This window comes from Dermochelys coriacea, chromosome 2 (genome assembly GCF_009764565.3).
Source record: "Dermochelys coriacea isolate rDerCor1 chromosome 2, rDerCor1.pri.v4, whole genome shotgun sequence".
Lineage (NCBI taxonomy): Eukaryota > Metazoa > Chordata > Testudines > Dermochelyidae > Dermochelys > Dermochelys coriacea.
In genome coordinates this window covers 211,197,802-211,213,937 of record NC_050069.1, presented here as the reverse complement: position 1 = coordinate 211,213,937, position 16,136 = coordinate 211,197,802, and the positions used below count along the sequence as shown (strand labels likewise).

Genomic DNA, 16,136 nt, shown 5'->3' with positions numbered 1-16,136 from the left:
TTCTGTTTCTTTGGAATCCATTCCTTACTTAAATTTAACTAGTCTTCTCCACCATAGTTCAAAACTGTACTACTAATAATTTCTGGACCTTTATGGGTAACTCATCTGATCTTGGATACCTCTCTTTGCTTTGTCCTTATTTAAAACTTCTGCAAGAATAAATTTAGATCCACTAGCATTCTCAGGTAGTCTGCATTTACAGGTAATGTAGACATCTATATACTGACACTTCCCACCACCACCATTTTCCTCACACTTGATTTCAGTATGTAGAGCTAGTATCTTAAAAAAAAAATCATCATCAAAAACTTGTGCAAAATATAGTTTTGACATGACTGAAAAGATACAAAGACATGGCTTACCTCCCAGGTTTGAGACAGCCGGCTGACAGATGCAGTGTTTAGACCCATAACAATGGCAAAGAATGAGTTCAGGTTTCTTTGGGCTTTGCAGCTGTAGAATAATAATATTTTTTTAGAAAATGGACATTACACTCTGATTTCCTGTCCTCAGAGAATAATAGATAATTGGGATGGAAAAATATCCCAGGTTATCAAGTCCAACTTTCCTGCACTATTACAAGACTGTCCTCTAAACTGAAACGATTACTAGTCCTTTACCCTACAGAATGCTTCCTTGCCCTCTATTGTGTTGTTATACAAATATTTTCACCCTCCTTTATCATCTTTTCTGTAGTTATACATATTCATTTCTCTTCGTTTCTCTTCACAGTCAAGGCCTGCAATCCTTTTTTTCATTTTTGTCATCCTTCTTTATCATAATTTATCAATTCCCCACTCCCCCCCAGAAAATATTGGAAAACTGTACACAGTACTTGAATTCTGGCCTTACCAATGAAATGCATATATATGGGGTGAGGGCCGTTTCTACCTTTACTTTTCTATTTTCTCATGTGCTACTCCTCTATAAATACAAATTCTGTATAAGATTTATTTTTTGCAACATCACACCTTGACCTTGTCTTTAATTTGTCATCTATTATCACACAAGGACCTCCTCCACAATGCTGCTTTAACCAATCTCTTGTATATTTCTTTGGTTTGTATTAGTATTCCCTAGTTGTATTACTCTGCATTTATCTAAATTAAATCTCTCCTTATTGTTGTTTGCACATAACAGTAAACTCTTTAGGTCATTCTGTATTTTCTCTCTACCCTCCAATGTATTTGTAGTCCCTCAATTTGTTATTGTCTGCAAATGTTCAATTTACATATCCCTCTAGATTAATTATTAGTTACTACTGGTCCCTACTACTGATAACTGTGAAATTCTGCTGGATACCTCTCTCTAATTTCATGTTTACTATATATGATTATTCCCTATTTACTTTTAACCCATTAGCAAATATGTAATCACAAACTATAGTATGCTATCCAAACAGTATCATTCCACTTTCTCAAGCAAGACTGAATCTGAAGTTCAACTATAAAAATTAGATATGCTGGGATTGTCTTAAATTAATGTTAATCACATGAGTAGTCCCACCGTCTTCAATGGGATTACTCATTTAAGTAAAGTTAGGTACGTGCCTAAGGGTATGTCTACATTGTAATATAAACTCAGGGTTTGAATTCAGGCTCAAGATTAACCCGTTTCGTGTATACACCAGTCATGCTAACCCAGAGATCAGACCCAGCGTAGTAGGAGGACCACACAGGAGGGGAGGTTCTGAGCCTGAGTCAAGGCAGGACCCAGAGTAGGGTTCAAGTCCAACTGCTTTGCAGTGTAAAGGCCACTGAAAGGGACTAGAGCTCTGGGAGTCTGCCAAATGTATTCCACAATCCCACAGGAAGACTGTTTTTGTCCTCTAACAGTCAAGTTTGGTGGAGAATTTCACACACTGTACCACAAAGAGCTAGAGAGGTCACATTTTGGGAGGGAACTAGGAAGTCTGGGATATGGGTGGTTGGACTTGGGCCTGCATAACAGTATAGACACTGGACCCCCAACAATTCCTAACCTGGAGTTAGACACTCAAGCCCTAGATTAACAAACCTGGAGCCTGCTAATTCAAGTCTACTAACCCTGGACTTACATTGCAGTGTAAATATACCCTTAGGGGTCTCACAGCTCTGGCTGCAACCTGAACCTGAATGTACATGCTGCAATTTTATAGCCCCCACAGCCCGAACCCTGTGAGCCCGGGTCAGCTAAGCTGGGCCAACAAGTCTGTTATAGTTGTGTAGACATATCCTATGTGTTTGCATGATCCAGGCCTTAGAATGGCCTTAAACTCTTCATGGCAGGAAATGTCTCATGCTATTGGTTTTTACAAATCTTCCATTGACTTTAATTAATTTTGAATCAGAGTTTATGTCCACTGTACTATTTTGCTTACCAAACTTGTAATGATATCCAATTGTCATGATCTGTTCTTTCCAAATGCATGCTTACCTCTCTCTCTCATCAAGAGGATTACTTCTAAGTGCATACAGATTTATTTCCTCAAGAAAATAACTTGGCATCTATATTAGACTAACTGATCAATAATTCCCTTTACTTCATCTACTCTCCTTAAATATTGCTTCTACAATTCTCCTGTATAACCAGAGTAGTGGTTCCGTCTTTCTTTTTGTTAACATTAATTTTTGGGTAGAATTTATAATTTTTAAAAGTGTAGGAATCAATATTCTTACAACATTCTCTCTACTTTTTGCATTTGTCAACATTAAAATAAAATTCTCCTGTTCATCTATTTTGGGTATTTCTAGGGAACTCAGCAGTGCAGTGTAAGAGCACCAAACACAGGGATTTAAGTTATGGCCCTACATTGAGCCAGCTGGAGCTCAGGGAGATGTTAGGTCAGATTTTCTGCTACATTCAGCATCTGGGAGCAGCGGAACAGAGGGCAATCAGAGAGCTGGTTATGGCTCTCTAATTCTCTGCCCTGGTAAGAGTTAGAGCAGCCTGAGCACATTGAGCTCAAGCCACTCCTCTCCCTACTGTACCCCAAACATTCCCCATGTACCAGTTTGTTCTGGGAGTTAGTTAGATACAAGAAAAATGGAACCCTATAATGCTGCTTTTTGAGAGTCACTTTTCTGATTAGAGCAGCATTTGAATGAACTACAAGCTTATCTAAATCTGCATCTGTATTTTGGTTCCTAGATACTACAATGATGAGCACATCAGTAATGCAAATATAAAATGCATTATATATTAAAAAAATTAATTGCCAGTTACCATATTTGGTTTCTGCAACTTTAACTTCACATTCCCCTAAAAGAGATGGAATTAACTCAGACATAGCAATGTCTGACTCTAGAGGGCATATATATCCCTGTTCATGGGAAACAGCAATGAACTCCTCTAGGAATACAAATAAGTGTTACCGGGGAAGCCAGTGAGCCACATGAAATCAATCCTTTCAGACAGAATAAGAACAAAGTTAGTAATTGATAAGCCTGGAAATAAATGCATTGCTGGATAGCACAAAACTTGCAAACCAAAACAAATTGCATTTCTAAGTACATTATATTAGATTAATGGAATGCACTTCACCAAAGACATTGGTTCAGCAGAGAATGGCCTTCTCTATATAATTGCCTCTCTTGGAACAAACTAAATCAAGTCAATCGGTGAAGGGATAGATGTGGGAACATATTATACATTTTCTATGAACATGAATATTCACATATTGCATACATACGAATGTATGATAGAGGTGAGGAGAATGGCTGCATTTGTTTCAATAGCTTCATTCCCTTGGTTGCTAAAACAGGTGTGATTAAAGCAAAATGGACTCTCCATGTACAGTATTTACTTGTATTATGTTCCACAGGCATACCATAAAGGCTAGTAATGGAGCAGGAATGGCCCATCCAGTATTCTCAGTTAAAATTTGGCAAATGTAAGTAACTAAATAATATAACAATTTTGTTAAATTAAGCGCACTCAAGAGGAGTAGACTGTGCAATAGCTCAGTATGAGTAGTCTTTCATCTCTGGAGGTATGGGCTTAAGGTTAACATTGCAAATGAGTTTGGTGGTTTCATCAAAAGACAATGAAATAGCTTGAATTTTGCAGGTCATGTTGTAGGTGCATTGGCTGAGCTGAAGAGGAAGACTTGAATGGAGAGCAATTATCAAGAAAGGTTGTAAACACTTTGAGCAAGACAAATGGAAAACTGACTGAAAAAGTGGCCAAATGTCATGCCAAGTCTTTAGTGGGAGCCTGCGCATTCCTATGTGATATCTGCTTGCGACTTTGATCTTCACAGATCAAACTAAACAGCCAGAAGAGAACACACAAGAGGCCATGACATCATTGTTTGATACAAAGAACAGCCATACATATATGAAGACTTGTACAGCATTCAGCTGCATTATGCCTGGGTTTGGCCAGTGTTTAAATATTGTTATTTATAGACCATTTTATGCGTACATCACACTTACTAAACATTTAAAGACAAGGGATAATAAACAACAAATTCCCTTTCACCACTTTGTCTCCCTCCCCCACAAATGAAAAGATGTTTGAAGGATTCCAGTTTCAACTTTAGTTACTTACTGGGCAGCAATCTTGATGAATTTTTTCACTAGCTGTACACGTTTACAGAGCTGGCTGCAGAGGAGTATTTCTGTGGCTACCCAAAGTTGTACTTCATTGCATCTTTGAAGCAGAAGACTAAGATTCACAGTGTTTTCACCACTGCCCTGTCTGCTGAAGGTGAAGTATATCAGCTCTTGCTGGAACACAATTATTGTATTATTAGGGCTTTTAAAAACTGTAAATAAAGCTAAAATGATCTAAAATTCAATATATTTAAAAAAATAGATTAGGTAAGAAATCATTGCTATTTATAAGGGGTATTTTAATCAGTGATGAGTTAATCTTAAATGGTTCAAAGTTCTGGTTTGGAGTTTAGAGCCTCTTGAATTTGCATGTGGATTGGAAATCTTGCCATAAAAGTGTTTTTATGACATTTGCTGCAGCTCTACTTCTGGTCACAACTGGAAATAGGACAAGAATAGTCTGTCTCTCTCAACATTTAATCATTTTTAGCGCATCTAAAAAACCCACATCTGAACTTCCCCAGAACCTTAAAAAAAATTCATTTCAGATTTGATTCTAAAAATAGTGAATGCTTCAGGGAGCAAGGGGAAGTCTCTTATTTTTTTATCTGAACAAGTTCACCCATTTGTAGTTTTAAAGTTTCTAAATAGAACTTCTAAGTTTCTAAATGGAACTTAGAGGAAAACTCAGAGAGCAGATCTAAGATGAAAGGCAATGGAAGATGTCACATTCTTCCTCTTATTCTCAATGGGGCACCACACTTTTCAGTTGATGATTCACTACTATTTTGATTTTGACATTTCTGTTGCACTGGCCCTATTTCCTCCATCCACCTCATTCCCATGAGACTTCTGGATTACTCAGGACTGTGCTTTAGAGCAGTGCTTCTCAAGCTATCTGATGTGGGGGGCTGGCAATTTTTTTTCCAATGTGTGTGCAGACCGGCAGCCAATGGCTCGCGAACTGGCACCAGTCCACGGACCACCACTTTGAGTAGCACTGCTTTAGAGGGTTCGTTGCAATGCCCATTAAAGTCAGTGGAAAGGCACATTGGGCACTGGAGTGGACCTTAAGTGATTGTGCCATTTTAGAATCTCATAAATGTAGGCCTGGAAGGGACCCTGAGAAGTCATCGAGTCCAGCCCCCTGCACTGAGACAGGACCAATTAAAGCTATACCATAAGACAGAAAATATCATATTGCCTCTATATAAATCCATGGTACACCCACATCTTGAATACTGTGTGCAGATGTGGTCACCCCATCTCAAAAAAGATCTATTGGAATTGGAAAATGTACAGAAAAGGGCAACAAAAACTATTAGGGGTATGGAACAGCTTCCATATGAGGAGAGATTTATAAGATTGGGACTTTTCATCTTGAAAAAGAGATGACTATGGGGGGATATAATAGAGGTCTATAAAATCATGACTGGTGTCGCAAAAGTAAATAAGGAAGTGTTATGTACTCCTTCTCATAACGTAAGAACTAGGGGTCACCAAATCAAATTAATAGGCAGCAGGTTTAAAACAAACAAAAGGAAGTATTCCTTTATGCAATTCACAGTCAACCTCTGGAACTCCTTGCCAGAGGATGTTGTGAAGGCCAAGACTATAACAGGGTTCAAAAAGAACTAGATAAATTCATGAAGGATAGGTCCATCAATGGCTATTATCCAGGATAGGCAGGGATGATGTCCCTAGCCTCTGTTTGCCAGAAGCTGGTAATTGGCAATAGGGGATGGAACATTTGATGATTACCTGTTCTGTTCATTCGCTCTGAAGCACCTGGTATTGGCCACTATTGGAAGATAGGATACTGGGCTAGATGGACCTTTGGTCTGACCCAGTATGGCCGTTCTTATGTTCAGTAGGGGAATCTGCTCATCATCTTAATATATATATATATATATATATATATACACACATACACACACACAAATACAAGGAGTATGGGAAATACTTCCAATTCTTCCTGTATATTAGTCCATGACATAAATTATGACTTAATTGGCATTACAGAGACTTGGTGGGATAAGTCTCATGCCTGGGATATAGGTATAGAGGGATATAGCTTGTTCAGGAAGGATAGGCAGGGGGAAAAAAGGGAGGAAGTGTTTCACTATAGACATCAAAAAGGTTTGAGGTCAGGAAGGAGGTGAGATGGCGAAATTTGCATACAAAACTACTCAAGATAGTTAAATCCAAAGCAGACTGCAAAGAGTTACAAAGAGATCTCACAAAACTGGATGACTGGGCAGCAAAATGGCAGATGAAATTCAATGTTGATAAATGCAAAGTAATGCACATTGGAAAGCATAATACCAACTCTACATATAAAATAATGGGGTCTACTCAGTGTGCAGCTGCAGTCAAAAAAGCTAAGAGAATGTTGGGAATCATTAGGAAAGGGATAGATAATAAGACCTATAATTCTATAGTAATTTTACATGTTCCTTCACCCACTCTTCCCCCCCCCCCCCCCGGCCAGCCATCTATCCCTTTTTTATGCTTACTTGTGGACTTTTGGCACTTGCCCTCTCTGAATCCAGTTTAAAATCCTCCACACTAGGTTGCAATGTAGTGGCTTTTCTAAAATCACAGGTTACATTGTGCTTAAAGTGATAACTTGATACAAATTAATGGAGTCCCTTCCAGAGGAGATGTGGCTGTGTACACTTTCCCTCCCCCTTCCCCTCCCCCCCCCCCCCATATTGTATGGCTTTTATTATCTCAATCAGAAAGTCACGTTTACTGAAATAATACTACTAATTGTAAAAGACAGACTTTTCTTACTTTTCTATTTTCAGATATAAAATAATACAATTTTAAAATTTCACATATGACCAAAGAAAACACAAGATGCCCCAACATAGGGAAGTTGTATGCAATAATTTTTCCTGGACAGATTTACAGGCTATCAAAGGTTGCCAAAACATCTTCTGGGGCTTATGTGATATTCTCACCACTCACTGATACTGATGCACTGTGATGTCTTGATACTTATGTTACAACGTAAACATAATAATGCAACATCAGAACACTGCAAAGTCATGACAATGATATGATGTTGCATCAGTTTCCTCTGCATGAAAGACAGAGTAGACCTTTCAGCTTGAATTTTAAATGATGCATTCTTTTTCCCATTTGTAGCCTATATTCTAACTTCTAATGATGACTTATTTTACCCATGTTTGTACCTTTGATTAAAAAACCCCACAACAACTTGGACAATTAGTGATACAGTAACACTAAAGTTACTGCTTCTTACCTCATGAATTGAATTGAAGAGACTCCAATCAAAGTATGTTAATTCTAAGGCAAGATCCCAGGTGTTAATTCCCAAAATTCTCACAGACCTTTGCCGTGATTCCTCATTTTCAGCATATGGATTCTAAGTCAATGGACAGAAACAAAAGGATCCTGAGCAATTCCCAGATGCTCAGCCCTGAATTAGCTACTGCACTGAAGTAAAAGCCCAACACTGAGAAAGTAATCTTCCCTGAGTGCACTTAATTTTTTCATCATACTGTTCACCTTCAATGAGTTACAGCCTGTTTAACAAACAGGAGAATGTGATCAATGTCTTCTTATTGCATTAGGCCCTCTCTCTCTCTCTAAAACGTGATTATAAAACATTGACCAGGCAGACAGCGTAATGAAAGTAAAATCCTTAGACTCACTATGGCCTGTTATCAGAAATAATGCTCCAGCAAGTTTTGTATTAAAAATAAAGACAATGTTATGGTGAGTTCCAGTAAGGAAACAGACCAGATTTACTGTACAGAATATACATAATGCACTTGCATCCCAGAATGCACATTTACAAGTTACATAAAACCATCAATTTTGTGATGAAAAATGGCTTATTTTGAATGCAACTGTCAGGCAGCAATAAAAAATTGTGAGGCCTAATTCACAAAAATTACTGAGCGTGGAAAAATTACTGTGGAACTCATTAATACCACCGGAGTTAAGGATCATTTGCCATTGCTATTGTAAATCTGATTTTCAAAAAGGTTTCTCTCTCATTTTTATGTCACCAGTCTGAAATTTGGCACAAGTCATCTGCCCAGATGAAAGCTGATTTTGATCAGTTGAGACATCATTTTAGTGCTTTTTTTTTTGACAGATACAAAATAAAATTTAAAACCCGCCACAAAACTCTGTAACTAATTAAACTAGATTGCTTATCGCCTGCTGGGGACGTTTTGCTATTAACATTTTTTAAAGGTGGCTAACAGTCTGCAAACAACGTGGAAGATACATGATGATAACAGCATGTCAACTCATCCAATAAAATGCAACTAGACATTTCTCTTGCATAGGACAAATTCATGAAGACTAATTAAACTGATAATGTACCACAGCAGTTGGAATACTCATACACTTTTTCTACATAGTTACAATATCAACAAAAGATTGTTGAAAAGTTCATTTATTGAGGACCTAACTGTGCCTGACAGGTGCTGGTCTACACTGCAGGTGGTGTATAGTAGCACCACCCCAAGAGATATTGAGATACTGAGAGGGACTGCACCTAGGAGCATGGGTTCACTCTGTGGGTCTGCCTACTTCCCCTGGCAGACATGAGCCTCTTTTGTGCAGTAGCCATCCTAGGGAGGAACAGATGCTGAACTTAGCAGAGCATGAAAAATACTATTATGCATTGGCCCTACAAAGTGGCTGAGAGGCACAAGGAAATAAGGCTCCTTACATTGGCTCTCTCCATCGCCACCCAATTTCCATTCCTGCACACGGACCATGCACTATTTGACTTTTAATTTTTCTCTCTTAACAAATGTCAATGAATTGACCAAACCCTTTAAATGGGTATAAAAGCTTAAGCCTATTTGACACATTAACTAATTCCACTGCTCTTTAGTAAAGACACTCAAATTCAGGAACATTTATTTTAAAAGGCACAATTAGCTCAATAAATTACAGAGAGAGACTTTGGCAGTTATTTATGCTACAGCTGCCTTTCTGCAAATAAGTCCAGACAAGTTTTATTAAGGAAATTGGAAAAATAAATTGTACATTGAAAGTATCATTATAATTGAAAAACTACTTGGCTTAGACTTAGAATCAGACAAATCGACCATTATACAGCTTTAGATCATACAGTCTTACCAAAGTATCAGTCAGATCTTTTCTGTAGACATACATCCGACTGGTTGCCTCGAGAGATTTTGAGATAGCCAGGTCATTTGGTTGCAGTTCATGTTTTTCTTTAAAATATATATATTAAAAAAAGTCAGAAGCCTCAGAATAGAAGTCTATAGGATATGTAAATAACCAAGTTCCACATGCAAACAAATGCCAAAAGGAAAATTTGTTTTCGCAATTGTAACCAAGTATTGTACATAGTATTTAATGATTTAATCAACCTGTTCCCATTTATCCACCAGGCTTGAGATACCACTATCTATGTGGCGTACAGTAAATACAATCAAAGCAAGATGTCCATGAAGCTGAATTATTCAGGTCTGTGACATCTGCACAAATGCTTTCAGCTCCTTAGTAGTAAATGATACATTTACATTTGAACCACTATTTACAAGGAGTAAAAAGTTTTGAAATAATTTTGAATGAAAACTTCCTAGTTTATTTAATCAAGTGGTTTAATAATATTACATCTTTAACATTTACATTGCTGACACAAACAAAAGATGCAGCAGATCTCTAACTCATGCAGATGTTATAACAACCAAAAAAGGGAAATACCTGGGAGTTATGCACAGACCATACTACTGATAGTACATAACAATCAGGACACTTTAGTTTTGATAGCACTGATCAAGGAGAAGAGGTAACAATTTGTGGCTTACAAATGTTACTGAAAAGTGACACTCTTATTGTTGGTTTTTAATTCCTTTTGAAATTTAACAGACAAGTAATAGTGATTTTTATTTTAGTGCTTTCTCTAGAAACAAGCATATATAGGCTGTTAGATAATACAATGCTTCATTATTTATGAATTGCTGGTTTTCTTTAGCTATCAAAGCTAGCAATGAAATTATCACCATTATTATTTAGCAACAAATCCTGCCTCCTAGTTACACAGATGCACAAGACCTGAAAAGCAGCAGAACCCACTGTTGTTTTGCAGTTCTAAGAAGGCACTTCAGGCACGTTAGGGCACAGGCAGGGGCATGACAAATATGTCTGGAAATTATGTGGATCTGCTGGCCAAAACTCCCACTTAAATGTGGTAGCATGGCTGCTCACGCAGGCTCTGGGTTGCAGGGGCAGGATGCCATCCCCTCGTCACCTGCATGGGTACCCTGCACAAAGTTTGTTTGTTTGGGTTCTGCATGGGGGGAGGAGACTTTGACGTTATGTTTTGAATGAGATAAATTAATGTGCCATAATTTACTGTATTTATCCATTTTAGGTGAGTACATATAGGACCAGATCCTCAACTTCAATGAAGCTACGCCAATTTATGCCAGCTGAGGACTTGGCTCATATATTTTAAATCTATTCATTAGCCTCTTTTGTAGATCCAGCTTCTTATTTTTATGCAACTAGTTAAATCACCATCTTTGTATTCACTCAGAGTAACAGGGGATACTATAAGAAGGGCCCTCTCAAATTCACAGTCCATTTTGGTCAATTTTACGGTCATAGGATTTTAAAAATCATAAATTTCATGATTTCAGATATTTAAATCTGAAATTTCACCATGTTGTAATTGTAGGGGTCCTGACCCATAGAGGAGTTGTTGTGCAGTGTGTGGAAGGTGTTGCAAGATTATTGTAGGGGGCGGGTGCAGTACTTCTACCCTTACTTCTGTGCTGCTGATGGCAGCAGCACTGTCTTCAGAGCTGGGCAGCTGGAGAGCAGTGGCTGCTGGCCAAGAGCCCAACTCTGAAGGCAGAGCTGCCACCAGCAGCAGCGCAGAAGGAAGGATGGCATGATATGATATTGCCACCCTTACTTCTCCGCTGCTGCCTTCAGAGTTGGCCCTCAGTCAGCAGCCACCACTCTCTAGCTGCCCAGCTCTGAAGGCAGCAGTGCAGAAATAAGGGTGGTATGGTATGGTATTGTCACCCTTATCTCTGCACTGCTGCTGGCAGGGCGCTGCCTTCAGAGCTGGGTGGCCGGCGAACAGCCACCGCTCTCCAAATACCCAGATCTGAAGGCAGTGCAAAAGTAAGGGTGGCAATACTGTGACACCCCTAAAATACCCCTATTACCCCCTGCAACTCCCTTTTGGGTCAGGACCCCCAGTTTGAGAAACATTGGTCTCCCCCATGAAATCTATATAGGACATAGTAAAAGCACACAAGACCAGATTTCATGGTCCATGGCGCATTTTTCATGGCTGTGAATTTGGTAGGGCCTGAACTATAAGCAAAACAGCTTCCCTAAGATCTGATAGACACCAAAGGAAATGATGGGGCCAAGCAGGTCAAATAGATCAATAGTTTCAGCCTGTGATTTGTGTGATCTCCCTTGAAAGAGACAATAAACCTTTCTTTGTTAAGCAAGAACAACTAAAATAAGAAAGAAAAAAAAAGCTACAAATTAGGATAATCCCAACAGCCTTTAATCAGAGAAAATATTACTTGGGTTGCTCCAAATAGCTACATTTTACACATTTTCTACCCCTCCCTCATCCACCCATTACAAAAAATTCATAACTTATCCCTCTAGCACACAATGCTATTCATCCTCATTTTAAGGCAAGTCATACCTCAAGACCTTCCCAAGTTCATTTAAATATGAAACTAGGAGGCTTATCTGTGGAAAACCTTATAACATTTCTAATCACTGAAAGTCCTTTGCACTCCAATCCGGGTGAGGAAATGAAATATCCTACTCTACCCAAGAATCAGCTGTTGTCATGGAAACAACGCTCTGGTAGGCAGCTCATCGTTACTATGGTCATCCAGCTGTGGACCCATACTGGAACAGTTACATCCTTGCACTTGAAAATCTCAACTATCTCTTTATAGATGAGATACAGTAAAAGGTTAGATGAGTGAAAATTATTTACCCCCGGAGAATGTGATGGTAACCAGAGTCAGGTCCTCCTGTGCATGCTGGATTTTTTCTGCTATAATTTTCAGTATCTCCTGAGCTGAAGTGGATACTTTAGTTTTTACGCTGACATAGGAATGTTCTGTTATATACACACGGCAGAAAACTGCACAAAGGAAGAAAGAAATGTCCATAAATAGATGAGGACACATACTACTAGGAGGTGGAAGAATTTCACAAACCAAACTGTGGCAATGCCTTGTTTCTGTTATTCTGTTTGATAATAATCTTTGACAGCAGGAGCTACTGTTGCAGTACATTGACCTACAGGCACACGAACCTCTTAACACAAACATTATCATTTTTCCCTTCCTCCTCTCCCCAGGAAATCACAAGGACATAATAAAGAACAGTATAGTGCTTTACCAACATACAGTTAGAATTCCTGTAGGTATTTACTGCAGAGCAGGTATTCTCTAACACTTTTATTCTGGATACTTTGAAGACAAGTTTCCTCTTCTCTCTTTTTCTTTTTCAAGCTCAGATGTTGATATTTTTTTGCTTCCTTTCTTTCAGGATCAGAAGAATCATAATTCTTTCTGTATACTTCAGATCTTCCACCTTGCTTATTTTGAACTTCACCTTTGAAGTTCTAAGAGTGGTTCTCTCTAATCTTCCTCAATCAATCCATCTATCTAATTTACCTAGCTAGCCATCCAAATCACATGCACATCACCATAGTATCTTAGCAGACGTGGGGACTGTTCTAACAGCAGTATAATTAGTTCAAGTACAGCTCCTTTTCTGGAACATGTGCATCACACCTTTAAGGGACTGATCTGGAGAACTGCCCAAGTGCCTGTAACTTCCATTGAAGTCAAAGGGAGAATCAGGTACTCAATAACTCTCAGTAATAACCTTTCAGCTGGTCTAAGGAGAAAGAATTCAAAGGTCTATCTTGAAATGGGTTTGTCTGGCATGACAGTAACCGCATTATCATATGATCAGCTCAGTTAGTACTTCTTTTGTTTCTGTTACAAAATTTCAGGCACCCAGGTTTTGCAGAACTGAAATCTTAGTCAGTCATGTGGATTGTGGTAGTAATGTAAGAGAGGAGAAACATATCACCAGACATGTATAATCAGTATTTCAAAAATGACATTATCTGTCAATGAAGCTCACTACCAGAATGATCTTTATTTTGTACTCACTTTGGTGCTTCATTAAACATTGTTTTTTTAACCTATAATTTAGTCTTTTTTCCTAGACAGACAGACAGACACAAAAGTATAGAGATGATCCTTTCTCTCTTCTACAAATGAGATTTCTTTTGTCTCTACTGACAGATATATACAACAATAGCTCTGCCTCTGCTTCACAAACCTTTCCAACTGCAAGGCATTTTCATTAACTTATGCTACACTAGAGGATGTTGGTCAGCAACTTTACTCTAGTGAAAAACCACAATTTTGTTGTTTTGAAGTAGAGGAGGAGAGAGAACCTTAAATTTTAACCCTTAAAACCCTTAAAAACATCTCAGGCGGTTGATGTAAGAATTTTTTTGTTAGCCTGTCTCTGTTGGCAGGCAGTAAATCAAGTGTTCATCCTGTGACAGAATCTCTCTTTGGAATAGCTAAAAGTCATGAAAAGGTACACATCATCTCTATGATACCAGCTGTTAAAAAAAAAAGGGGGGGGGGTGGTGGGAAATGACAGGATTATTTGACTTCCCCATGGAAAGTGTTATCAGACCTGCCTACCTAAAATGGTTACCAGAAAAGCCAGTGATTTTCCTCTTGGCTGAAATGTCTTCCCCTCCTCCAGGATTCTCTGCCATTGGGGGTGGAGGGGAAGGGGCAGTGACGGGGGACTAACAGCAAACACAATCTTTAATTTTAAATTGGGCCAATAACGTCTCCCTTACTTTAAATGGATCTGGACCACCCTAGATGTCAGGTACTCATGAACTGTCACCTTTATGGCCTGCCCAAACTTTATTCCCCACTCGTATTTTGAATGTCAGATCTGTGGTTGCTACTGCTATGGAGCCACTGAAAGCCTAGAGATGCCATGCTGCACCTACATTATGAAGTACAGAACAGAACTCAGAGTCTAGGGGAAGTAGGGTGTGGACTAAGTTAGTTTTAAATCACCTTTGCACTCGTCTGATCCTGGGCTGCTCCCTGGGCCAAAGAGGCCTCCAGCATTATTTAGACTAATTTAGACATAATTTAGAGCTGGAGGTCTGTGTAAGTTACAGCAGCCTCCCCAGGATGCCCTATGGACTGTAGCACTATCTGCAGCATCCACAACCCTGACATGTCCCTCCTGACCACAGCGCCCCATCCTGGCACTCCAAGGGTGGAAGTCTTATGACTGTTTGCTTCAGTTCCTACTTCAAGGGAATCTTCCTCCAGCTGCATATGGGGCTTTGAGGGCCCCTTTATACCACTCTGGCCCTTTTATATGTCATAAAGGAGCCAGAGCAGGGGTGAGGATCTCACCATGAAATTTTTAGAGGCTGTCTTGTGGGCCTGAAATCCCAACAAATCTGAACGTCAAGCCACAAGTCATAAGGTAACCCTAGAGAGCTCTAAGGTAATCCTAGAGAGCACCACAGGGAAATACGTCTCTGAATATTTAAAGAGCACAGTTCTGATAACCATAAATAGGCATTAATTATACTCTGATCTGAGTTGAACTTGTAGAGTTTTTGGACCTTCAGTTACCAATGTGGACTAGAAAATGTTGCAGGAGTGACTTAATAAAGTGAGGGACTTCACTCTCGTGTTCTCTCCTTAAGCATGGGTCTAATGTCTCTATACACAAGTTTCATCTCACACAACAATCTGAAGCCATGATATAATTGTCCTCTCTCCCTCACTCCCATAAAGCTGGCAATGCATAATGCTTCACTTTATTATTGCATTACCAACAATGAAGGCGAAGTGCATTTTGTAGTGGATGATATTAATGTGAGGGGGCGTGTTGCATTCCACTTGCAAACAAGTTTTGGGGGAGAAGATTGTAAGAATGGATATTGGAGCAGGAGCCCACAGGTGATAGGAATATTAACCTTTTGCAATCTGGAGCCATATCAAGAGCCTGGAAATAAAGTCCAATCTTTTGCCAGCACTCCTGTGAGTCACATACCTTTATTACTGAGATGCTGGGGTGGGGAAGGAAGAGAGGAAAAAAGGGGCCCCTGAGACATCATTTTACTGTTGAAGCCCAGGATAAGGCATGAAACAGAAATGTATTCTCATTGCATTAGATCTTTCTTCTTTTACGGTTCCAGGTTATTATTCAGAACTTGTAAGTTTGTAATTGAAAATGTTCCTTAAGGGAAGCCTTTACAAAAAAATATTTTTGTACCAATATTTAGAGGTGTTGCACTGAGCTTTTCCTCTAATGCTTCTAAATCATACTTACTTTCCTCTGTTTCATTCATGGTGCCTTTGTGCTGGTGCCAGTTCTCCTTGAGACTGAATTGGTGGAAAAAGGCTTTATTCTAAGAAGGGATAAATAAATAAAAAAGAACAATGAATGTATGTGTTCCTGCCCTTTACAAAGCAATAACTGCATGTAGAATGCTCTAGATAAGTCTAGCCA

General features: G+C 39.0%; 1 protein-coding gene across 7 annotated transcripts in view; it reads right to left on the bottom strand.

Annotated features, from left to right (window-relative positions):
• Nucleotides 1-16,136, bottom strand: part of RAPGEF5 (Rap guanine nucleotide exchange factor 5) — a 223,941-nt gene that overhangs the window by 24,363 nt on the left and 183,442 nt on the right. For 6 of the 7 annotated variants that reach the window (XM_038390290.2, XM_043509198.1, XM_038390287.2 and 3 more), the window contains 6 exons: nucleotides 15,957-16,035; nucleotides 12,541-12,690; nucleotides 9,669-9,766; nucleotides 7,807-7,929; nucleotides 4,531-4,709; nucleotides 363-453 (listed from right to left, as the gene is read on the bottom strand). In XM_038390290.2, the coding sequence (XP_038246218.1) occupies nucleotides 363-453; nucleotides 4,531-4,709; nucleotides 7,807-7,929; nucleotides 9,669-9,766; nucleotides 12,541-12,690; nucleotides 15,957-16,035 (720 nt within the window). The remainder of the gene's footprint in view (nucleotides 1-362; nucleotides 454-4,530; nucleotides 4,710-7,806; nucleotides 7,930-9,668; nucleotides 9,767-12,540; nucleotides 12,691-15,956; nucleotides 16,036-16,136) is intronic. The other variant, XM_038390291.2, reaches the window with a different exon arrangement.